Here is a 24,539-nt window from a genome sequence, read left to right as displayed (position 1 = left end):
TGAAATAGTATCTTCATATGACACACAGATGTTTGACTCTGTTCTCAATTGACCTTTGCCCACAGACTTGTGTGAGAAAGAGCCCTTCCTGAGCACAGATGAAGGTGTACCTTTTCGTTCAGTATTCAAATACGTTCGTCTCCAGTACATCATCAACGATCTTGCATCTGCACGCATCCTTGAGAGAGATAATATTTTGCCCCCTGGTAAGATTTGGTTTCTGCCTGACATAATTTCATCATTAATATGCTTCTTCTTTAATTCCATCCCCTAATATCAAAGTAGTTAAGCGACAATTTAAGCATTTTATTGCTTAAATTTGGTTTTCATGGATTTTCACTTTTGATAATTTGGGGGAAATTATCACCTGCTGTGTTGCCAATATTCAGTTTCCATGTTTGTTTTTGATTCTGGAGGTTACGTTGTCTCATTTCATCATGAGGAGCATGAAGAATTAGGAAAACCTGCACACACTACTGTTTACATTTAACAGAAACTAGCAGATAGTGTAAATCAGTAAACACTGTCGTTACATTTTCGGGAACAGCCTCCACCATGTGTTTATGCACTGTGAACATTCTTCTCTTCGTACTTTACATTCCAGATTGGCTAACGTCGGTGTATAAAAACCAGTGGTTTGCCATGCTCCGAACAGAATTTGACAATGACAATGGGTGAGTGCTGAGACTTAAGGTATTGTTAAAAGAAAAGAAAAAATATTGACTGCTGTGGCATTGTGATAAAATTGTAAAACTGTATAGAATGTATAGAATAGGATTTTAAAGTTGTGTGATGACAAATGCACTTGTCTGTCATTAGTCCCCAGGAAGCTAACAAAGAGGAGTTTGAGCTGAGCAGTATGAGGTGTGGAAGGAAGCTGACAAAAGATGGAGATGTAAGTCAGTCACTGTTGCAGTAATCTTTGCTCCCGTACAATTTTTAGTTTGATGTCTAGAGAAAAAAACGGTGATATTTTCCTTTTCTCAGTACTGCTGGCGGTGGACGGGCTTTAACTTTGGTTTTGACCTGTTGGTGACCTACACAAATCGCTTCATAGTCTTCAAAAGGAATACTCTGAGTCAACCATGTGGGGGCGCTGTGAGTCTGCAACCTCGGAGGCATTTGGCATACAGGTCAGGGGTGCAGTCAACCTTTTTTTTTCCCAGTTGCATAAATCCAGCTGTGGTGTAAATGGACAACACAGTTGCTTATTGCAGTTTCATAAGTAGATCAGTGACAAGGAAGTGAAAACGTGTTTACTAAAATTCAATGTATTTGTTTAAAAGCAGTTTATCAGTAGCTTTGGTCTTGGGAAAACCTTTTTTCATTTTTTACTTGTCCAGGTTACGTCTTGCCTCCTTTGATAGCCGTGGAAAGTTGGTCTGCAGTCGCTCAACAGGTTACCAGCTTCTCACCCTTGAGAAGGACCAGGTCAGAGACATGTTGTCAATAAAGATGGCTGCAGATGTAAATGTCTCAATTGTCACATCATTATGTTGTATGTTTGCTTGATATTCTTCCTTTTCCTTTCAACCATTCAGGAGTATGTGGTGATGAACCTGGACAGCCGCTTGTTATCATTCCCCCTCTACGTGTGCTGTAACTTCCTGTATACATCACCCCAGTCGGACAACTGTCCAGATTCCTCAGAACAAGAAAGCACTGCTCGCAGTGTGTCTTGATGCCTGTCCAACTGCTACCATTCCTCTGGTGACGCTGACACAAACTTGTATGTACAATCCACTGCCATATTTAACTCCATTTCCACATTGGACATCGTCTGCATGCTCTATAAGTCAGTGAGGTGTGATGGGAAAATGTTTTGTATCTATGTATTCAGTGTTTTTTGACACATTCTGGGTTATCTATACATGGAGATTACAGCGTGACAGAGACACATCACAGTGGCCAGGAAGGACTAGGCCACCCTTTGCCTTCATCACCTTCACTTCTCCTTGGATCTCTGATATTATCAGTCAGCACTGAGATGTTGGGCCATTCATCAAGATGGAAAAGCTCCAGTTCTTGTGAGATGGTGGAAATCTGCTTGAGACTCTGCACAGAATTTTAAATAATGGCTACAGGATGTTTAGACCATGAAAGCATTTAACCTTACACTTGTGTTAATGAAACCACTTTGTAATTAGTTTCAGTGTGTATGGGAGCATTATCATCCTGGAATATGAGAACATCATGAGGGAACAGCACCAGAGGGTGAAACTGAACCTTTGAAAAGCCTCATCACACTTCAGAGCAAACCTCAGACCCAGTGACGTCCATGGGATTGACTGGAATACAGGTCCACTGAAACTGAAATTGTTGGTGAATGTCATCCTTTGGATGAAAGAAGATGAAAGAAAACTCAACAGATCATCATAATTTGTCCATCGCTTAGAGGTCAGTTGTCACAGAAAACCTGAAAACTGCATCAGTTAAAAGATAAAAAGATTATGATCATCTGTGTCAGAGGAACCATTGTCATACTGACTTGTATGGGAAGTTTCAAGTCTTGTTCCTCTGACAATGTGTATATTCTCTGTAGGGTGTGGACAGAGGTGTGGTCCTTCATTCTGGCACTTCAGACATCATCTGCTGCTTGTGCTGACTTGAATTGTTCGCTCAGTGCAGCAAGCAAACAAAATACTACATATACCAACAGTATTGTAAACAATCTACTAAATAAATATGACATGGCTCGTTGTGGCAGAACCCAAAAGGAAAAGGTACTTTACAGTCTCTGCCAAGGTTAATCAAACCTGCTGCTGTTTGATAAACAACTAACAGAGATTGACTGTCATACCTGCAGCTTCATATGTTACCCACATGCAATTTAAGCATCTTTCTCTGCCTTTGCTGCAACATAAAAAGTTGCACGCCTGCAGGGTTGAATGGAGTACAGCCAATGACTACACCCAACAGGTATATAACTGATTGAAAGCAGGATTTTAAGTTTTCATGCTTTAACTCTGATGGGTCCATGGGTTAATCTCACTTTGGTAGCTTAGTCTTACATTGGGCTTGTCTACATGCTGTTCCAGAGCAACTTCTGTTAAGACTTTAAGTTTGGAACATCCTCTGCCTCCTCAGTAAACTGGAGAAAATGTACCTGATTTACTTTTTGAAATATTAATCAAAATTTAATTTATAAAACTTTATATGAACAAAAAATAGCATTCAAATAATACCTGTAAACTAGTGGAGCTCAAATAATCATGTTGTTAGATACCTCTGAGTGAACCAGCATCATGAGGTCAAAAAGCCAGATTTTTAACTCAGTAATTTTTCTTTGATACATGAGGCTCCAGGAGTCTTAATGCTTTTGCCTCATTTACACAGTTTACAGTCAGAATATTTGTCACTGACACCAGCTCTCTGATGTTCACAGCGCACTGCTGAAACTCACAGAAATGTTCACTTAAGACTTTCTGCAGTATTTACCAGCTACACTGTCAGATGTCCGTTTACTGGTGTTAAGCTGAGTCCCCTCTTCTTCTTTTACAGTGCAGTCGACTCATTTCATCATATCACCTTTGTATTGTGTTGTATAGGCACCTGTGAGCAGACCTTTTAGACTGCTCTCTTCACCCTATTAAGTACCTTTGCAGTTATGTTGTTGTACCTTTTTTAACTAGGTCACTGTTTGTTTGGCAAATTTGGAAATTTGTTACCTCATGTTGTTTTGAAAACTTATAAATGTGGGGACATTTTCTGACTTGGAAAGCAGACATGTACTGCTTGTATGTCCTAGTCAGCATGACCCGCCTGTATAGTTTCAACTGTAACAGTCATCAAGTTAAACGTTAAAGGTGTTTTTATTTGGCATTTATTTATTTTTTACTTCATTTGTATTTGTATGGATTTATTTTTGCAAAGGAAAAATATGTACACAATTCTCAACTGCCAATTAAACTGCCCATTCACATGGGCTGTGGTGCTATCACATGATCCTATTTATTTTTCCAAAGTAGGTGTTTACTATAGCTGCACAGTCCATTCTGTATTTTTGCTTTTGTAGATAATGAAATGGATGAATACTGCCCTTTCATCTGCTAGTTGTTTTTTCAGAATAAAACTCTTTACATTTTTATGATTCTAATTTGCAAACTAAACTTAACTAAGCTCAACTTAAACTATACTAAATTCACTGACTGGCACCAAATGATAGACATGAATACACCCTTTTATTTTTGGCAATCTGATGTTTACCGAAAGTATTTTAAACCAAAATGGTGCACAACCATAAATTTGTTTCAATCTCATGAAAATCCGAACTTTTAGACCTAAGGACAAGGGCAGTGTATGGCAGAGCTTTGGCTTTTATATCTTCCTGTGTGCAGATTTAAAATTGTGAATGGCTAGTCCTTCATCTAGTCTGAAAACTGACAACAACTAATTTGGGGTTTATTTCCTCACTGGCTCGAAATGTGGACTCTGCAGTACACTTGATAAAATTCAGTCCCTATGCTATATATACAATTCTAACAATCTATATAATTATTAAAAGCACAATTTATTGTTAAAATGCTATTCTTCTGTTAGTATTGTCATGATTCCGCTAATGAGTCATCAGTCTGCCGATGTTGGCTTGCGTGTGTCGTCACCTGCTCCTCCCACAAGGTCAGAACGAAGTCGGAAAGCAGGTTAAAGCTAGTGTTTGAACCGTTGACTCGGTTTGTCAGTAGTTTTAGAAAATTGTATTACCAAAGGAGCCTGGATACTAAAACAATCTTTGGAGCTGTGTTTCTGTCGAACGCGAGTGAGGCTGGACGCTGAATACATCTGCAGCACCAAGGTAAGGCTAAGGATCCAACTAGCTAGCGGCTAGCGTTAGCATTAGCCCTCTCTTTTAATAAAATCTTTGAACTTATTTCATCATTATTTCAGTCGTTTTTATCACCTGGGTAAGAGTATGTTTGTGTTTCCGTGACTGAAGGCCTGCCATGAGTTAAGGACCCCTATCGTGGACGGGTGAAAACCATAGACTGTATGGTGAAAACACAACGAGCTCTTGATAGTTCGTTTAAATCACCGGTGTATTTGTTTACAGTCACTTTACCGACTTTTTGTTTTGTTTTTGTAACTTTGTGTTTCATCCTGATCATTTTAACTCAGTTTATATCTGTATCGTGTCGTTGTTGTCCTTTTGTGTCTATTTGTGGTCATTTTGTATTATTTTGCGTCTGTACCTGGCTGCTTTACACCTGGATGTCAGCGTTAGCATTAGCGGCAAGCTTTACACTTGACATGAGTTGTGGGCACCATATGGGGGCAAGGTAATTGTTTAGTAGTATATTTGCCTGATCATCCTGTCGTTGTGATTATTTTGTGTCTATTTGTGGCTTTATTGCATCCTTTTGCGTCTTTACTTGGCTACTTCACATCTATTTATGATCAGCTTCTTTATCTCTGTGGTCGTTCTTACTGCGTGTGTATGTATGTATGACTGGCTTAATGTGAAAATAATGAGACAGAACTGTTCTAAACATTAAGATTAGCAGAGTGTTCACTGCTATTGATGTGAGTAGCAGCCTTGATCATCTTTGATTCCTATGTCGGGGCTGGTGGGTTTTGTCCGACTTTCCGGGTTGGAAATCCGACTTCATGGGGCGTTCTAGTTGACTAAGAACTCTGAAATTCATTTGTTTGTTTGGACTTGATCGTTAATTCAGCACAGTTTGGTGTTAAAGGCTTGAAACCATTTTTACTCTGTGCATGAGCTGAGATTACAATTAGAAATCATTACACCAAAATCAGTCAAAGTCAAAATTATTCTCTCAGATTTTTCTTTGCTTTGCTTTTTGTAATAAGGCTTTAGTGTTTTCATTGTTGTGTGCTCCTACACTGTGTGGGTTTTAGTGCTAAAAAATTTCCATTACTATTTTGTATTTAATCGTTTCAAGTGTTTTGTACTTGTGTTTTCCAGGTCTTCTTTTTCAGCTGCTGCTGCTTGGACAGAGACACCAACATCACCTAACAGATCAACAGGTGTGTTTGAAGCATTTATCCAGTCTGAAAAACGTGTTGATGAGGTGAATTATTAATGTCAGAAATTGATTTTGTTTTTTTTGTTTAGTGTCACTGGGTAAATCCCAGCTCAGACCATGGTATCTAATGAATTTAGTGCTGAACAGACTAATTGTGTCTGTTAAATCAGAATTGCTAATAAAATATAGAAGTGAGTTGTTCATTAGTGTGTTAATTTTAACTGTTGGTCAAAGGGTGATTTTTAAAAATATCTTTATAGTATATAGCGACCAGTTCTACACTTATTTACTTAGAAATCTTCACATAATTTGCTGTTAATATCTTTGTAAATGTGGTTGTTATTCATTAATCAAAAACAATAGAAAACAAAGACATTTCAAATATGTGTTAATAAGAAGAAGGTTGAAATGTGAAATAATGATTCTGCATGTGACCGCTGGTGGTGGAAGAACTACTCTGACTTTTTACTGAAGTGTAATAAATAACACAAGTTAAAATCCTGCATTCATTGACTTAACTGGTAGTATTTATTATTGTTCTGCAGTTCACAGTAACATACACGATTACTTCAGTGAATAGTTGATAGACATGCAATTAATAATAGTTTTACTTGTCCCCAAATATTTGTTGTTGTTGGTTTTTCAGAAGGTGATGACAGTCAACTGTTCATTTTCTGAAACAGTCCTCTAATGTTAAATGTTCTCTCAGCTATAATGTTGATTATTTATCTGCGTTTTCATGGTTAAACTGTTGATGAGGAATACCTAGTTGTATATTGATAATTTTCCTTTATATGTTTCTCTTTGATTTCCTCCAGATGTCACTACTTCATTCACAACATCGTCAACGGTCACAGAGACATTGTCCATGGTTGCAGAGACATCGTCCACAATCGTAGAGACATGGTCCATGATCGCAGAGACCTTGTTAAAGATGTGGGAGACGTTGTCCACAGTCGATTCGCAGAGGCATGTGCAAAAGTTGACGATCACAGAGATGTAGTCCACAGAGGGTCTTCATACAATGAAGAAGTTCTTTGAGACCAGGACAGACGCCTCCAGGTAATTCACAAACCGTTTACACTTAACACTTAACATCAACTGTCCAACACAGAGCACTGTCATTAGATTGTTTATGTTCAGTATTCAGTAAATCAGAAAAGTGTAATAATAGAAGTAATCTAGTATATAAGAATAACGTATAAGTCATTTGTATTAACTCAAGTAGTGTAAAAGTAATTAGTAATGTCAGAAACAAAATGTAATAGTCAAAGTGTTATTAGATGCAATTTGCAACAGTAAAGATTATAAACATAGTAAACATAGTAGTAATATGTAGTAAGAAAAGTTATTATGTAATGGTAAAAGTAATCTACTATTGGAGTAATTGAAGTAAAATGTCTCGTGATAGTAAAACAGTATACAAAAACATTAAAAAAATAAAGTATATATTTATAATGAGATGTCAAAAACTCAAGAAATGTCATAGTATAATAAGGCTTAAGGCGGCGGGTCATCGTTTGGAGCGAAAAATGTCAAAATTTCAGGTCCAGATTTTTCACCTAAAAATGACTCAGGGGCATGTTTTATTACATTTGAAGTGGATTTGGACAGGTTTTGAGTGAATTCTTTGAAAAACTTGACACCACCATTTTTGATATCGGCGACAGGCGGCGGGTCATCGTTTGGAGCGAAAAATGTCAAAATTTCAGGTCCAGATTTTTCACCTAAAAATGACTCAGGGGCATGTTTTATGACATTTGAAGTGGATTTGGACAGGTTTTGAGTGAATTCTTTGAAAAACTTGACACCACATTTTTTGCTATCGGCGACAGGCGGCGGGTCATCGTTTGGAGTGAAAAATGTCAAAATTTCAGGTCCAGATTTTTCACCTAAAAATGACTCAGGGGCATGTTTTATGACATTTGAAGTGGATTTGGACAGGTTTTGAGTGAATTCTTTGAAAAACTTGACACCACATTTTTTGCTATCGGCGACAGGCGGCGGGTCATCGTTTGGAGTGAAAAATGTCAAAATTTCAGGTCCAGATTTTTCACCTAAAAATGACTCAGGGGCATGTTTTATGACATTTGAAGTGGATTTGGACAGGTTTTGAGTGAATTCTTTTGAAAAACTTGACACCACATTTTTGCTATCGGCGACAGGCGGCGGGTCATCGTTTGGAGTGAAAAATGTCAAAATTTCAGGTCCAGATTTTTCACCTAAAAATGACTCAGGGGCATGTTTTTACATTTGAAGTGGATTTGGACAGGTTTTGAGTGAATTCTTTGAAAAACTTGACACCACATTTTTGCTATCGGCGACAGGCGGCGGGTCATCGTTTGGAGTGAAAAATGTCAAAATTTCAGGTCCAGATTTTTCACCTAAAAATGACTCAGGGGCATGTGAAAATGACTCAGGGCATGTTTATTACATTTGAAGTGGATTTGGACAGGTTTTGAGTGAATTCTTTGAAAAACTTGACACCACATTTTTTGCTATCGGCGACAGGCGGCGGGTCATCGTTTGGAGTGAAAAATGTCAAAATTTCAGGTCCAGATTTTTCACCTAAAAATGACTCAGGGGCATGTTTTATTACATTTGAAGTGGATTTGGACAGGTTTTGAGTGAATTCTTTGAAAAACTTGACACCACATTTTTTGCTATGGCGACAGGCGGCGGGTCATCGTTTGGAGTGAAAAATGTCAAAATTTCAGGTCCAGATTTTTCACCTAAAAATGACTCAGGGGCATGTTGACTATGTTTATTACATTTGAAGTGGATTTGGACAGGTTTTGAGTGAATTCTTTGAAAAACTTGACACCACATTTTTGCTATCGGCGACAGGCGGCGGGTCATCGTTTGGAGTGAAAAATGTCAAAATTTCAGGTCCAGATTTTTCACCTAAAAATGACTCAGGGGCATGTTTTATTACATTTGAAGTGGATTTGGACAGGTTTTGAGTGAATTCTTTGAAAAACTTGACACCACATTTTTTGCTATTGGCGACAGGCGGCGGGTCATCGTTTGGAGTGAAAAATGTCAAAATTTCAGGTCCAGATTTTCACCCTCAAAAAATGACTCAGGGGCATGTTTTATGACATTTGAAGTGGATTTGGACAGGTTTTGAGTGAATCTTTGAAAAACTTGACACCACATTTTTTGCTATCGGCGACAGGCGGCGGGTCATCGTTTGGAGTGAAAAATGTCAAAATTTCAGGTCCAGATTTTTCACCTAAAAATGACTCAGGGGCATGTTTTATACATTTGAAGTGGATTTGGACAGGTTTTGAGTGAATTCTTTGAAAAACTTGACACCACATTTTTTGCTATCGGCGACAGGCGCGGGTCATCGTTTGGAGTGAAAAATGTCAAAATTTCAGTCCAGATTTTTCACCTAAAAATGACTCAGGGGCATGTTTTATTACATTTGAAGTGGATTTGGACAGGTTTTGAGTGAATTCTTTGAAAAACTTGACACCACATTTTTTGCTATCGGCGACAGGCGGCGGGTCATCGTTTGGAGTGAAAAATGTCAAAATTTCAGGTCCAGATTTTTCACCTAAAAATGACTCAGGGGCATGTTTATTACATTTGAAGTGGATTTGGACAGGTTTTGAGTGAATTCTTTGAAAAACTTGACACCACATTTTTTGCTATCGGCGACAGGCGGCGGGTCATCGTTTGGAGTGAAAAATGTCAAAATTTCAGGTCCAGATTTTTCACCTAAAAATGACTCAGGGGCATGTTTTATTACATTTGAAGTGGATTTGGACAGGTTTTGAGTGAATTCTTTGAAAAACTTGACACCACATTTTTTGCTATCGGCGACAGGCGGCGGGTCATCGTTTGGAGTGAAAAATGTCAAAATTTCAGGTCCAGATTTTTCACCTAAAAATGACTCAGGGGCATGTTTTATACATTTGAAGTGGATTTGGACAGGTTTTGAGTGAATTCTTTGAAAAACTTGACACCACATTTTTTGCTATCGCGACAGGCGGCGGGTCATCGTTTGGAGTGAAAAATGTCAAAATTTCAGGTCCAGATTTTTCACCTAAAAATGACTCATTGACATTTGAAGTGGATTTGGACAGGTTTTGAGTGAATTCTTTGAAAAACTTGACACCACATTTTTGCTATCGGCGACAGGCGGCGGGTCATCGTTTGGAGTGAAAAAATGTCAAAATTTCAGGTCCAGATTTTTCACCTAAAAATGACTCAGGGGCATGTTTTATTACATTTGAAGTGGATTTGGACTTTGAGTGAATTCTTTGAAAAACTTGACACCACATTTTTGCTATCGGCGACAGGCGGCGGGTCATCGTTTGGAGTGAAAAATGTCAAAATTTCAGGTCCAGATTTTTCACCTAAAATGAAAAAATGACTCAGGGCATGTTTTTATACATTTGAAGTGGATTTGGACAGGTTTTGAGTGAATTCTTTGAAAAACTTGACACCACATTTTTGCTATCGGCGACAGGCGGCGGGTCATCGTTTGGAGTGAAAAATGTCAAAATTTCAGGTCCAGATTTTTCACCTAAAAATGACTCAGGGGCATGTTTTATGACATTTGAAGTGGATTTGGACAGGTTTTGAGTGAATTCTTTGAAAAACTTGACACCACATTTTTTGCTATCGGCGACAGGCGGCGGGTCATCGTTTGGAGTGAAAAATGTCAAAATTTCAGGTCCAGATTTTTTTCAAAAAATGACTCAGGGGCATGTTTTATTACATTTGAAGTGGATTTGGACAGGTTTTGAGTGAATTCTTTGAAAAACTTGACACCACATTTTTTGCTATCGGCGACAGGCGGCGGGTCATCGTTTGGAGTGAAAAATGTCAAAATTTCAGGTCCAGATTTTTCACCTAAAAATGACTCAGGGGCATGTTTTATACATTTGAAGTGGATTTGGACAGGTTTTGAGTGAATTCTTTGAAAAACTTGACACCACATTTTTTGCTATCGGCGACAGGCGGCGGTCATCGTTTGGAGTGAAAAATGTCAAAATTTCAGGTCCAGATTTTCACCTAAAAATGACTCAAAAAATGACTCAGGGGCATGACATTTGAAGTGGATTTGGACAGGTTTTGAGTGAATTCTTTGAAAAACTTGACACCACATTTTTTGCTATCGGCGACAGTCATCGTTTGGAGTGAAAAATGTCAAAATTTCAGTCCAGATTTTTCACCTAAAAATGACTCAGGGGCATGTTTTATTACATTTGAAGTGGATTTGGACAGGTTTTGAGTGAATTCTTTGAAAAACTTGACACCACATTTTTGCTAGGCGACAGGCGGCGGGTCATCGTTTGGAGTGAAAAATGTCAAAATTTCAGGTCCAGATTTTCACCTTGACTAAAAATGACTCAGGGGCATGTTTTATGACATTTGAAGTGGATTTGGACAGGTTTTGAGTGAATTCTTTGAAAAACTTGACACCACATTTTTTGCTATCGGCGACAGGCGGCGGGTCATCGTTTGGAGTGAAAAATGTCAAAATTTCAGGTCCAGATTTTTCACCTAAAAATGACTCAGGGCATGTTTTATACATTTGAAGTGGATTTGGACAGGTTTTGAGTGAATTCTTTGAAAAACTTGACACCACATTTTTTGCTATCGGCGACAGGCGGCGGTCATCGTTTGGAGTGAAAAATGTCAAAATTTCAGGTCCAGATTTTTCACCTAAAAATGACTCAGGGGCATGTTTTATGACATTTGAAGTGGATTTGGACAGGTTTTGAGTGAATTCTTTGAAAAACTTGACACCACATTTTTTGCTATCGGCGACAGGCGGCGGGTCATCGTTTGGAGTGAAAAATGTCAAAATTTCAGGTCCAGATTTTTCACCTAAAAATGACTCAGGGGCATGTTTTATACATTTGAAGTGGATTTGGACAGGTTTTGAGTGAATTCTTTGAAAAACTTGACACCACATTTTTTGCTATCGGCGACAGGCGGCGGGTCATCGTTTGGAGTGAAAAATGTCAAAATTTCAGGTCCAGATTTTTCACCTAAAAATGACTCAGGGCATGTTTTATACATTTGAAGTGGATTTGGACAGGTTTTGAGTGAATTCTTTGAAAAACTTGACACCACATTTTTTGCTATCGGCGACAGGCGGCGGGTCATCGTTTGGAGTGAAAAATGTCAAAATTTCAGGTCCAGATTTTTCACCTAAAAATGACTCAGGGGCATGTTTTATACATTTGAAGTGGATTTGGACAGGTTTTGAGTGAATTCTTTGAAAAACTTGACACCACATTTTTGCTATCGGCGACAGGCGGCGGGTCATCGTTTTGAGTGAAAAATGTCAAAATTTCAGGTCCAGATTTTTCACCTAAAAATGACTCAGCATGTTGACTCAGGGCATGTTTATTACATTTGAAGTGGATTTGGACAGGTTTTGAGTGAATTCTTTGAAAAACTTGACACCACATTTTTTGCTATCGGCGACAGGCGGCGGGTCATCGTTTGGAGTGAAAAATGTCAAAATTTCAGTCCAGATTTTTCACCTAAAAATGACTCAGGGGCATGTTTTATTACATTTGAAGTGGATTTGGACAGGTTTTGAGTGAATTCTTTGAAAAACTTGACACCACATTTTTTGCTATCGGCGACAGGCGGCGGTCATCGTTTGGAGTGAAAAATGTCAAAATTTCAGGTCCAGATTTTTGACTCAAAAAATGACTCAGGGGCATGTTTTATTACATTTGAAGTGGATTTGGACAGGTTTTGAGTGAATTCTTTGAAAAACTTGACACCACATTTTTGCTATCGGCGACAGGCGGCGGGTCATCGTTTGGAGTGAAAAATGTCAAAATTTCAGGTCCAGATTTTTCACCTAAAAATGACTCAGGGGCATGTTTTATTACATTTGAAGTGGATTTGGACAGGTTTTGAGTGAATTCTTTGAAAAACTTGACACCACATTTTTTGCTATCGGCGACAGGCGGCGGGTCATCGTTTGGAGTGAAAAATGTCAAAATTTCAGGTCCAGATTTTTCACCTAAAAATGACTCAGGGCAAAAATGACTCAGGGGCATGTTTTATACATTTGAAGTGGATTTGGACAGGTTTTGAGTGAATTCTTTGAAAAACTTGACACCACATTTTTGCTATCGGCGACAGGCGGCGGGTCATCGTTTGGAGTGAAAAATGTCAAAATTTCAGGTCCAGATTTTTCACCTAAAAATGACTCAGGGCATGTTTTTTATACATTTGAAGTGGATTTGGACAGGTTTTGAGTGAATTCTTTGAAAAACTTGACACCACATTTTTTGCTATCGGCGACAGGCGGCGGGTCATCGTTTGGAGTGAAAAATGTCAAAATTCAGGTCCAGATTTTTCACCTAAAAATGACTCAGGGCATGTTTTATTACATTTGAAGTGGATTTGGACAGGTTTTGAGTGAATTCTTTGAAAAACTTGACACCACATTTTTGCTATCGGCGACAGGCGGCGGGTCATCGTTTGGAGTGAAAAATGTCAAAATTTCAGGTCCAGATTTTTCACCTAAAAATGACTCAGGGGCATGTGGACTCAGTTTTATTACATTTGAAGTGGATTTGGACAGGTTTTGAGTGAATTCTTTGAAAAACTTGACACCACATTTTTTGCTATCGGCGACATTGGAGAAAAATGTCAAAATTTCAGGTCCAGATTTTTCACCTAAAAATGACTCAGGGGCATGTTTTATTACATTTGAAGTGGATTTGGACAGGTTTTGAGTGAATTCTTTGAAAAACTTGACACCACATTTTTGATATCGGCGACAGGCGGCGGGTCATCGTTTGGAGTGAAAAATGTCAAAATTTCAGGTCCAGATTTTTTTAAAAATGACTCAGGGGCATGTTTTATGACATTTGAAGTGGATTTGGACAGGTTTTGAGTGAATTCTTTGAAAAACTTGACACCACATTTTTGCTATCGGCGACAGGCGGCGGGTCATCGTTTGGAGTGAAAAATGTCAAAATTTCAGGTCCAGATTTTTCACCTAAAAATGACTCAGGGGCATGTTTTATGACATTTGAAGTGGATTTGGACAGGTTTTGAGTGAATTCTTTGAAAAACTTGACACCACATTTTTTGCTATCGGCGACAGGCGGCGGGTCATCGTTTGGAGTGAAAAATGTCAAAATTTCAGGTCCAGATTTTTCACCTAAAAATGACTCAGGGGCATGTTTTATACATTTGAAGTGGATTTGGACAGGTTTTGAGTGAATTCTTTGAAAAACTTGACACCACATTTTTTGCTATCGGCGACAGGCGGCGGGTCATCGTTTGGAGTGAAAAATGTCAAAATTTCAGGTCCAGATTTTTCACCTAAAAATGACTCAGGGCATGTGAAAATGACTCAGGGCATGTTTATTACATTTGAAGTGGATTTGGACAGGTTTTGAGTGAATTCTTTGAAAAACTTGACACCACATTTTTTGCTATCGGCGACAGGCGCGGGTCATCGTTTGGAGTGAAAAATGTCAAAATTTCAGTTCCAGATTTTTCACCTAAAAATGACTCAGGGGCATGTTTTATTACATTTGAAGTGGATTTGGACAGGTTTTGAGTGAATTCTTTGAAAAACTTGACACCACATTTTTTTGCTATCGGCGACAGGCGGCGGGTCATCGTTTGGAGTGAAAAATGTCAAAATTTCAGGTCCAGATTTTTCACCTAAAAATGACTCAGGGGCATGACTCAGGGCATGTTTATTACATTTGAAGTGGATTTGGACAGGTTTTGAGTGAATTCTTTGAAAAACTTGACACCACATTTTTTGCTATCGGCGACAGGCGGCGGGTCATCGTTTGGAGTGAAAAATGTCAAAATTTCAGGTCCAGATTTTTCACCTAAAAATGACTCAGGGGCATGTTTTATTACATTTGAAGTGGATTTGGACAGGTTTTGAGTGAATTCTTTGAAAAACTTGACACCACATTTTTTGGCGACAGGCGGCGGGTCATCGTTTGGAGTGAAAAATGTCAAAATTTCAGGTCCAGATTTTCACCTAAAAATGACTCGACTCAGGGCATGTTTTATGACATTTGAAGTGGATTTGGACAGGTTTTGAGTGAATTCTTTGAAAAACTTGACACCACATTTTTGCTATCGGCGACAGGCGGCGGGTCATCGTTTGGAGTGAAAAATGTCAAAATTTCAGGTCCAGATTTTTCACCTAAAAATGACTCAGGGGCATGTTTTATGACATTTGAAGTGGATTTGGACAGGTTTTGAGTGAATTCTTTGAAAAACTTGACACCACATTTTTTGCTATCGGCGACAGGCGGCGGTCATCGTTTGGAGTGAAAAATGTCAAAATTTCAGGTCCAGATTTTCACCTAAAATGACTCAGGGGCAAAATGACTCAGGGGCATGTTTATTACATTTGAAGTGGATTTGGACAGGTTTTGAGTGAATTCTTTGAAAAACTTGACACCACATTTTTTGCTATCGGCGACAGGCGGCGGGTCATCGTTTGGAGTGAAAAATGTCAAAATTTCAGGTCCAGATTTTTCACCTAAAAATGACTCAGGGGCATGTTTTATTACATTTGAAGTGGATTTGGACAGGTTTTGAGTGAATTCTTTGAAAAACTTGACACCACATTTTTTGCTATCGGCGACAGGCGGCGGGTCATCGTTTGGAGTGAAAAATGTCAAAATTTCAGGTCCAGATTTTTCACCTAAAAATGACTCAGGGGCATGTTCAGGGGCATTTATACATTTGAAGTGGATTTGGACAGGTTTTGAGTGAATTCTTTGAAAAACTTGACACCACATTTTTTGCTATCGGCGACAGGCGGCGGGTCATCGTTTGGAGTGAAAAATGTCAAAATTTCAGGTCCAGATTTTTCACCTAAAAATGACTCAGGGCATGTTTTATGACATTTGAAGTGGATTTGGACAGGTTTTGAGTGAATTCTTTGAAAAACTTGACACCACATTTTTTGCTATCGGCGACAGGCGGCGGGTCATCGTTTGGAGTGAAAAATGTCAAAATTTCAGGTCCAGATTTTTCACCTAAAAATGACTCAGGGCATGTTTTATTACATTTGAAGTGGATTTGGACAGGTTTGAGTGAATTCTTTGAAAAACTTGACACCACATTTTTGCTATCGGCGACAGGCGGCGGGTCATCGTTTGGAGTGAAAAATGTCAAATTTCAGGTCCAGATTTTTCACCTAAAAATGACTCAGGGCATGTTTTATGACATTGAAGTGGATTTGGACAGGTTTTGAGTGAATTCTTTGAAAAACTTGACACCACATTTTTTGCTATCGGCGACAGGGCGGGTCATCGTTTGGAGTGAAAAATGTCAAAATTTCAGGTCCAGATTTTCACCTAAAAATGACTCAGGGGCATGTTTTATGACATTTGAAGTGGATTTGGACAGGTTTTTTGAGTGAATTCTTTGAAAAACTTGACACCACATTTTTTGCTATCGGCGACAGGCGGCGGGTCATCGTTTGGAGTGAAAAATGTCAAAATTTCAGGTCCAGATTTTTCACCTAAAAATGACTCAGGGGCATGTTTTATGACATTTGAAGTGGATTTGGACAGGTTTTGAGTGAATTCTTTGAAAAACTTGACACCACATTTTTTGCTATCGGCGACAGGCGGCGGGTCATCGTTTGGAGTGAAAAATGTCAAAATTTCAGGTCCAGATTTTCACCCTAAAAATGACTCAGGGCATGTTTTATTACATTTGAAGTGGATTTGGACAGGTTTTGAGTGAATTCTTTGAAAAACTTGACACCACATTTTTGCTATCGGCGACAGGCGGCGGGTCATCGTTTGGAGTGAAAAATGTCAAAATTTCAGGTCCAGATTTTTCACCTAAAAATGACTCAGGGGCATGTTTTATGACATTTGAAGTGGATTTGGACAGGTTTTGAGTGAATTCTTTGAAAAACTTGACACCACATTTTGCTATCGGCGACAGGCGGCGGGTCATCGTTTGGAGTGAAAAATGTCAAAATTTCAGGTCCAGATTTTTCACCTAAAAATGACTCACCTCAGGGGCATGTTTTATGACATTTGAAGTGGATTTGGACAGGTTTTGAGTGAATTCTTTGAAAAACTTGACACCACATTTTTTGCTATCGGCGACAGGCGGCGGGTCATCGTTTGGAGTGAAAAATGTCAAAATTTCAGGTCCAGATTTTTCACCTAAAAATGACTCAGGGGCATGTTTTATGACATTTGAAGTGGATTTGGACAGGTTTTGAGTGAATTCTTTGAAAAACTTGACACCACATTTTTTGCTATCGGCGACAGGCGGCGGGTCATCGTTTGGAGTGAAAAATGTCAAAATTTCAGGTCCAGATTTTCACCTAAAAATGACTCACAATGACTCAGGGCATGTTTATTACATTTGAAGTGGATTTGGACAGGTTTTTGAGTGAATTCTTTGAAAAACTTGACACCACATTTTTTGCTATCGGCGACAGGCGGCGGGTCATCGTTTGGAGTGAAAAATGTCAAAATTTCAGTCCAGATTTTTCACCTAAAATGACTCAGGGGCATGTTTTATGACATTTGAAGTGGATTTGGACAGGTTTTGAGTGAATTCTTTGAAAAACTTGACACCACATTTTTTGCTATCGGCGACAGGCGGCGGGTCATCGTTTGGAGTGAAAAATGTCAAAATTTCAGGTCCAGATTTTTCACCTAAAAATGACTCAAAAATGACTCAGGGGCATGTTTATTACATTTGAAGTGGATTTGGACAGGTTTTGAGTGAATTCTTTGAAAAACTTGACACCACATTTTTTGCTATCGGCGACAGGCGGCGGGTCATCGTTTGGAGTGAAAAATGTCAAAATTTCAGGTCCAGATTTTTCACCTAAAAATGACTCAGGGGCATGTTTTATTACATTTGAAGTGGATTTGGACAGGTTTTGAGTGAATTCTTTGAAAAACTTGACACCACATTTTTTGCTATCGGCGACAGGCGGCGGGTCATCGTTTGGAGTGAAAAATGTCAAAATTTCAGGTCCAGATTTTTCACCTAAAATGACTCAGGGGCTGGGGCATGTTTTATGACATTTGAAGTGGATTTGGACAGGTTTTGAGTGAATTCTTTGAAAAACTTGACACCACATTTTTTGCTATCGGCGACAGGCGGCGGGTCATCGTTTGGAGTGAAAAATGTCAAAATTTCAGGTCCAGATTTTTCACCTAAAAATGACTCAGGGCATGTTTATGACATTTGAAGTGGATTTGGACAGGTTTTGAGTGAATTCTTTGAAAAACTTGACACCACATTTTTTGCTATCGGCGACAGGCGGCGGTCATCGTTTGGAGTGAAAAATGTCAAAATTTCAGGTCCAGATTTTTCACCTAAAAATGACTCAGGGCATGTTTTATGACATTTGAAGTGGATTTGGACAGGTTTTGAGTGAATTCTTTGAAAAACTTGACACCACATTTTTTGCTATCGGCGACAGGCGGCGGGTCATCGTTTGGAGTGAAAAATGTCAAAATTTCAGGTCCAGATTTTTCACCTAAAAATGACTCAGGGGCATGTTTTATGACATTTGAAGTGGATTTGGACAGGTTTTGAGTGAATTCTTTGAAAAACTTGACACCACATTTTTGCTATCGGCGACAGGCGGCGGGTCATCGTTTGGAGTGAAAAATGTCAAAATTTCAGGTCCAGATTTTTCACCTAAAAATGACTCAGGGGCATGTTTTATACATTTGAAGTGGATTTGGACAGGTTTTGAGTGAATTCTTTGAAAAACTTGACACCACATTTTTTGCTATCGGCGACAGGCGCGGGTCATCGTTTGGAGTGAAAAATGTCAAAATTTCAGGTCCAGATTTTTCACCTAAAAATGACTCAGGGCATGTTTTATGACATTTGAAGTGGATTTGGACAGGTTTTGAGTGAATTCTTTGAAAAACTTGACACCACATTTTTTGCTATCGGCGACAGGCGGCGGGTCATCGTTTGGAGTGAAAAATGTCAAAATTTCAGGTCCAGATTTTTCACCTAAAAATGACTCAGGGGCATGTATGACTCAGGGCATGTTTATTACATTTGAAGTGGATTTGGACAGGTTTTGAGTGAATTCTTTGAAAAACTTGACACCACATTTTTGCTATCGCGACAGGCGGCGGTCATCGTTTGGAGTGAAAAATGTCAAAATTTCAGTTCCAGATTTTTCACCTAAAAATGACTCAGGGGCATGTTTTATACATTTGAAGTGGATTTGGACAGGTTTTGAGTGAATTCTTTGAAAAACTTGACACCACATTTTTTGCTATGGCGACAGGCGCGGGTCATCGTTTGGAGCGAAAAATGTCAAAATTTCAGGTCCAGATTTTTCACCTAAAAATGACTCAGGGGCATGTTTTATTACATTTGAAGTGGATTTGGACAGGTTTTGAGTGAATTCTTTGAAAAACTTGACACCACCATTTTTGATATCGGCGACAGGCGGCGGCGTCATCGTTTGGAGCGAAAAATGTCAAAATTTCAGGTCCAGATTTTTCACCTAAAAATGGACTCAGGGGCATGTTTTATTACATTTGAAGTGGATTTGGACAGGTTTTGAGTGAATTCTTTGAAAAACTGACACCACCATTTTTGATATCGGGCGACAGGCGGCGGGTCATCGTTTGGAGCGAAAAATGTCAAAATTTCAGGTCCAGATTTTTCACCTGAAAAATGACTCAGGGGCATGTTTTATTACATTGAAGTGGATTTGGACAGGTTTTGAGTGAATTCTTTGAAAAACTTGACACCACCATTTTTGATATCGGCGACAGGCGGCGGGTCATCGTTTGGAGCGAAAAATGTCAAAATTTCAGGTCCAGATTTTCACCTAAAAATGACTCAGGGGCATGTCTTATTACATTTGAAGTGGATTTGGACAGGTTTTGAGTGAATTCTTTGAAAAAACTTGACACCACCATTTTTGATATCGGCGACAGGCGGCGGTCATCGTTTGGAGCGAAAAATGTCAAAATTTCAGGTCCAGATTTTTCACCTAAAAATGACTCAGGGGCATGTTTTATTACATTTGAAGTGGATTTGGACAGGTTTTGAGTGAATTCTTTGAAAAACTTGACACCACCATTTTTGATATCGGCGACAGGCGGCGGGTCATCGTTTGGAGCGAAAATGTCAAAATTTCAGGTCCAGATTTTTCACCTAAAAATGACTCAGGGGCATGTTTTATTACATTTGAAGTGGATTTGGACAGGTTTTGAGTGAATTCTTTGAAAAACTTGACACCACCATTTTTGATATCGGCGACAGCGGCGGGTCATCGTTTGGAGCGAAAAATGTCAAAATTTCAGGTCCAGATTTTTCACCTAAAAATGACTCAGGGCATGTTTATTACATTTGAAGTGGATTTGGACAGGTTTGAGTGAATTCTTTGAAAAACTTGACCACCACCATTTTTGATATCGGCGACAGGCGGCGGGTCATCGTTTGGAGCGAAAAATGTCAAAATTTCAGGTCCAGATTTTCACCTAAAAATGACTCAGGGGCATGTTTTATTACATTTGAAGTGGATTTGGACAGGTTTTGAGTGAATTCTTTGAAAAACTTGACACCACCATTTTTGATATCGGCGACAGGCGGCGGGTCATCGTTTGGAGCGAAAAATGTCAAAATTTCAGGTCCAGATTTTTCACCTAAAAATGACTCAGGGGCATGTTTTATTACATTTGAAGTGGATTTGGACAGGTTTTGAGTGAATTCTTTGAAAAACTTGACACCACCATTTTTGATATCGGCGACAGGCGGCGGGTCATCGTTTGGAGCGAAAAATGTCAAAATTTCAGGTCCAGATTTTTCACCTAAAAAATGACTCAGGGGCATGTTTTATTACATTTGAAGTGGATTTGGACAGGTTTTGAGTGAATTCTTTGAAAAACTTGACACCACCATTTTTGATATCGGCGACAGGCGGCGGGTCATCGTTTGGAGCGAAAAATGTCAAAATTTCAGGTCCAGATTTTTCACCTAAAAATGACTCAGGGGCATGTCTTATTACATTTGAAGTGGATTTGGACAGGTTTTGAGTGAATTCTTTGAAAAACTTGACACCACCATTTTTGATATCGGCGACAGGCGGCGGGTCATCGTTTGGAGCGAAAAATGTCAAAATTTCAGGTCCAGATTTTTCACCTAAAAATGACTCAGGGCATGTAAAAATGACTCAGGGGCATGTTTTATTACATTTGAAGTGGATTTGGACAGGTTTTGAGTGAATTCTTTGAAAAACTTGACACCACCATTTTTGATATCGGCGACAGGCGGCGGGTCATCGTTTGGAGCGAAAAATGTCAAAATTTCAGGTCCAGATTTTTCACCTAAAAATGACTCAGGGGCATGTTTTATTACATTTGAAGTGGATTTGGACAGGTTTTGAGTGAATTCTTTGAAAAACTTGACACCACCATTTTTGATATCGGCGACAGGCGGCGGGTCATCGTTTGGAGCGAAAAATGTCAAAATTTCAGGTCCAGATTTTTCACCTAAAAATGACTCAGGGGCATGTTTTATTACATTTGAAGTGGATTTGGACAGGTTTTGAGTGAATTCTTTGAAAAACTTGACACCACCATTTTTGATATCGGCGACAGGCGGCGGGTCATCGTTTGGAGCGAAAAATGTCAAAATTTCAGGTCCAGATTTTTCACCTAAAAATGACTCAGGGGCATGTTTTATTACATTTGAAGTGGATTTGGACAGGTTTTGAGTGAATTCTTTGAAAAACTTGACACCACCATTTTTGATATCGGCGACAGGCGGCGGTCATCGTTTGGAGCGAAAAATGTCAAAATTTCAGGTCCAGATTTTTCACCTAAAAATGACTCAGGGGCATGTAAAAATGACTCAGGGCATGTTTTATTACATTTGAAGTGGATTTGGACAGGTTTGAGTGAATTCTTTGAAAAACTGACACCACAATTTTTTGATATCGGCGACAGGCGGCGGGTCATCGTTTGGAGCGAAAATGTCAAAATTTCAGGTCCAGATTTTTCACCTAAAAATGACTCAGGGGCATGTTTTATTACATTTGAAGTGGATTTGGACAGGTTTTGAGTGAATTCTTTGAAAACTTGACACCACCATTTTTGATATCGGCGACAGCGGCGGGTCATCGTTTGGAGCGAAAAATGTCAAAATTTCAGGTCCAGATTTTTCACCTAAAAATGACTCGGGGCATGTTTTATTACATTTGAAGTGGATTTGGACAGGTTTTGAGTGAATTCTTTGAAAAACTTGACACCACCATTTTTGATATCGGCGACAGGCGGCGGGTCATCGTTTGGAGCGAAAAATGTCAAAATTTCAGGTCCAGATTTTTCACCTAAAAATGACTCGGGGGCATGTTTTATTACATTTGAAGTGGATTTGGACAGGTTTTGAGTGAATTCTTTGAAAAACTTGACACCACCATTTTTGATATCGGCGACAGGCGGCGGGTCATCGTTTGGAGCGAAAAATGTCAAAATTTCAGGTCCAGATTTTTCACCTAAAAATGACTCGGGGGCATGTTTTATTACATTTGAAGTGGATTTGGACAGGTTTTGAGTGAATTCTTTGAAAAACTTGACACCACCATTTTTGATATCGGCGACAGGCGGCGGGTCATCGTTTGGAGCGAAAAATGTCAAAATTTCAGGTCCAGATTTTTCACCTAAAAATGACTCAGGGGCATGTTTTATTACATTTGAAGTGGATTTGGACAGGTTTTGAGTGAATTCTTTGAAAAACTTGACACCACCATTTTTGATATCGGCGACAGGCGGCGGGTCATCGTTTGGAGCGAAAAATGTCAAAATTTCAGGTCCAGATTTTTCACCTAAAAATGACTCGGGGGCATGTTTTATTACATTTGAAGTGGATTTGGACAGGTTTTGAGTGAATTCTTTGAAAAACTTGACACCACCATTTTTGATATCGGCGACAGGCGGCGGGTCATCGTTTGGAGCGAAAAATGTCAAAATTTCAGGTCCAGATTTTTCACCTAAAAATGACTCAGGGGCATGTTTTATTACATTTGAAGTGGATTTGGACAGGTTTTGAGTGAATTCTTTGAAAAACTTGACACCACCATTTTTGATATCGGCGACAGGCGGCGGGTCATCGTTTGGAGCGAAAAATGTCAAAATTTCAGGTCCAGATTTTTCACCTAAAAATGACTCGGGGGCATGTTTTATTACATTTGAAGTGGATTTGGACAGGTTTTGAGTGAATTCTTTGAAAAACTTGACACCACCATTTTTGATATCGGCGACAGGCGGCGGGTCATCGTTTGGAGCGAAAAATGTCAAAATTTCAGGTCCAGATTTTTCACCTAAAAATGACTCAGGGGCATGTTTTATTACATTTGAAGTGGATTTGGACAGGTTTTGAGTGAATTCTTTGAAAAACTTGACACCACCATTTTTGATATCGGCGACAGGCGGCGGGTCATCGTTTGGAGCGAAAAATGTCAAAATTTCAGGTCCAGATTTTTCACCTAAAAATGACTCAGGGGCATGTAAAAATGACTCAGGGGCATGTTTTATTACATTTGAAGTGGATTTGGACAGGTTTTGAGTGAATTCTTTGAAAAACTTGACACCACCATTTTTGATATCGGCGACAGGCGGCGGGTCATCGTTTGGAGCGAAAAATGTCAAAATTTCAGGTCCAGATTTTTCACCTAAAAATGACTCAGGGGCATGTTTTATTACATTTGAAGTGGATTTGGACAGGTTTTGAGTGAATTCTTTGAAAAACTTGACACCACCATTTTTGATATCGGCGACAGGCGGCGGGTCATCGTTTGGAGCGAAAAATGTCAAAATTTCAGGTCCAGATTTTTCACCTAAAAATGACTCAGGGGCATGTTTTATTACATTTGAAGTGGATTTGGACAGGTTTTGAGTGAATTCTTTGAAAAACTTGACACCACCATTTTTGATATCGGCGACAGGCGGCGGGTCATCGTTTGGAGCGAAAAATGTCAAAATTTCAGGTCCAGATTTTTCACCTAAAAATGACTCAGGGGCATGTGTTCTCTCAGCTATAATGTTGATTATTTATCTGCGTTTTCATGGTTAAACTGTTGATGAGGAATACCTAGTTGTATATTGATAATTTTCCTTTATATGTTTCTCTTTGATTTCCTCCAGATGTCACTACTTCATTCACAACATCGTCAACGGTCACAGAGACATTGTCCATGGTTGCAGAGACATCGTCCACAATCGTAGAGACATGGTCCATGATCGCAGAGACCTTGTTAAAGATGTGGGAGACGTCCACAGTCGATTCGCAGAGGCATGTGCAAAAGTTGACGATCACAGAGATGTAGTCCACAGAGGGTCTTCATACAATGAAGAAGTTCTTTGAGACCAGGACAGACGCCTCCAGGTAATTCACAAACCGTTTACACTTAACACTTAACATCAACTGTCCAACACAGAGCACTGTCATTAGATTGTTTATGTTCAGTATTCAGTAAATCAGAAAAGTGTAATAATAGAAGTAATCTAGTATATAAGAATAACGTATAAGTCATTTGTATTAACTCAAGTAGTG

At 39.1% G+C, this 24,539-nt stretch overlaps 1 protein-coding gene across 6 annotated transcripts in view; it reads left to right on the top strand.

Annotated features, from left to right (window-relative positions):
* The window catches only part of gmcl1 (germ cell-less, spermatogenesis associated), a 29,397-nt gene that overhangs the window by 3,559 nt on the left and 1,299 nt on the right, over positions 1–24,539 (top strand). Inside the window, exons 10-18 of one of the 6 annotated variants that reach the window (XR_007813868.1) lie at positions 66–206; positions 605–674; positions 820–895; positions 988–1,133; positions 1,344–1,431; positions 1,542–2,397; positions 5,924–5,985; positions 6,803–7,046; positions 24,131–24,249. Coding sequence is in view for 2 of the 6 variants with exons in the window: in XM_018671322.2 (XP_018526838.1) it covers positions 66–206; positions 605–674; positions 820–895; positions 988–1,133; positions 1,344–1,431; positions 1,542–1,682 (662 nt within the window). In the remaining 4 variants the exon portion in view is untranslated. Of the gene's footprint in view, positions 1–65; positions 207–604; positions 675–819; positions 896–987; positions 1,134–1,343; positions 1,432–1,541; positions 3,941–5,923; positions 5,986–6,802; positions 7,047–24,130; positions 24,372–24,539 lie in introns of those variants that run through there. The other 5 variants (XR_007813869.1, XR_007813870.1, XR_001960405.2 and 2 more) reach the window with 5 other exon arrangements.

This window comes from Lates calcarifer, linkage group LG9, assembly GCF_001640805.2.
Source record: "Lates calcarifer isolate ASB-BC8 linkage group LG9, TLL_Latcal_v3, whole genome shotgun sequence".
Lineage (NCBI taxonomy): Eukaryota > Metazoa > Chordata > Actinopteri > Centropomidae > Lates > Lates calcarifer.
Note: the sequence above shows the minus strand (reverse complement) of the source record. Positions and strands in the feature narration are given on the sequence as shown.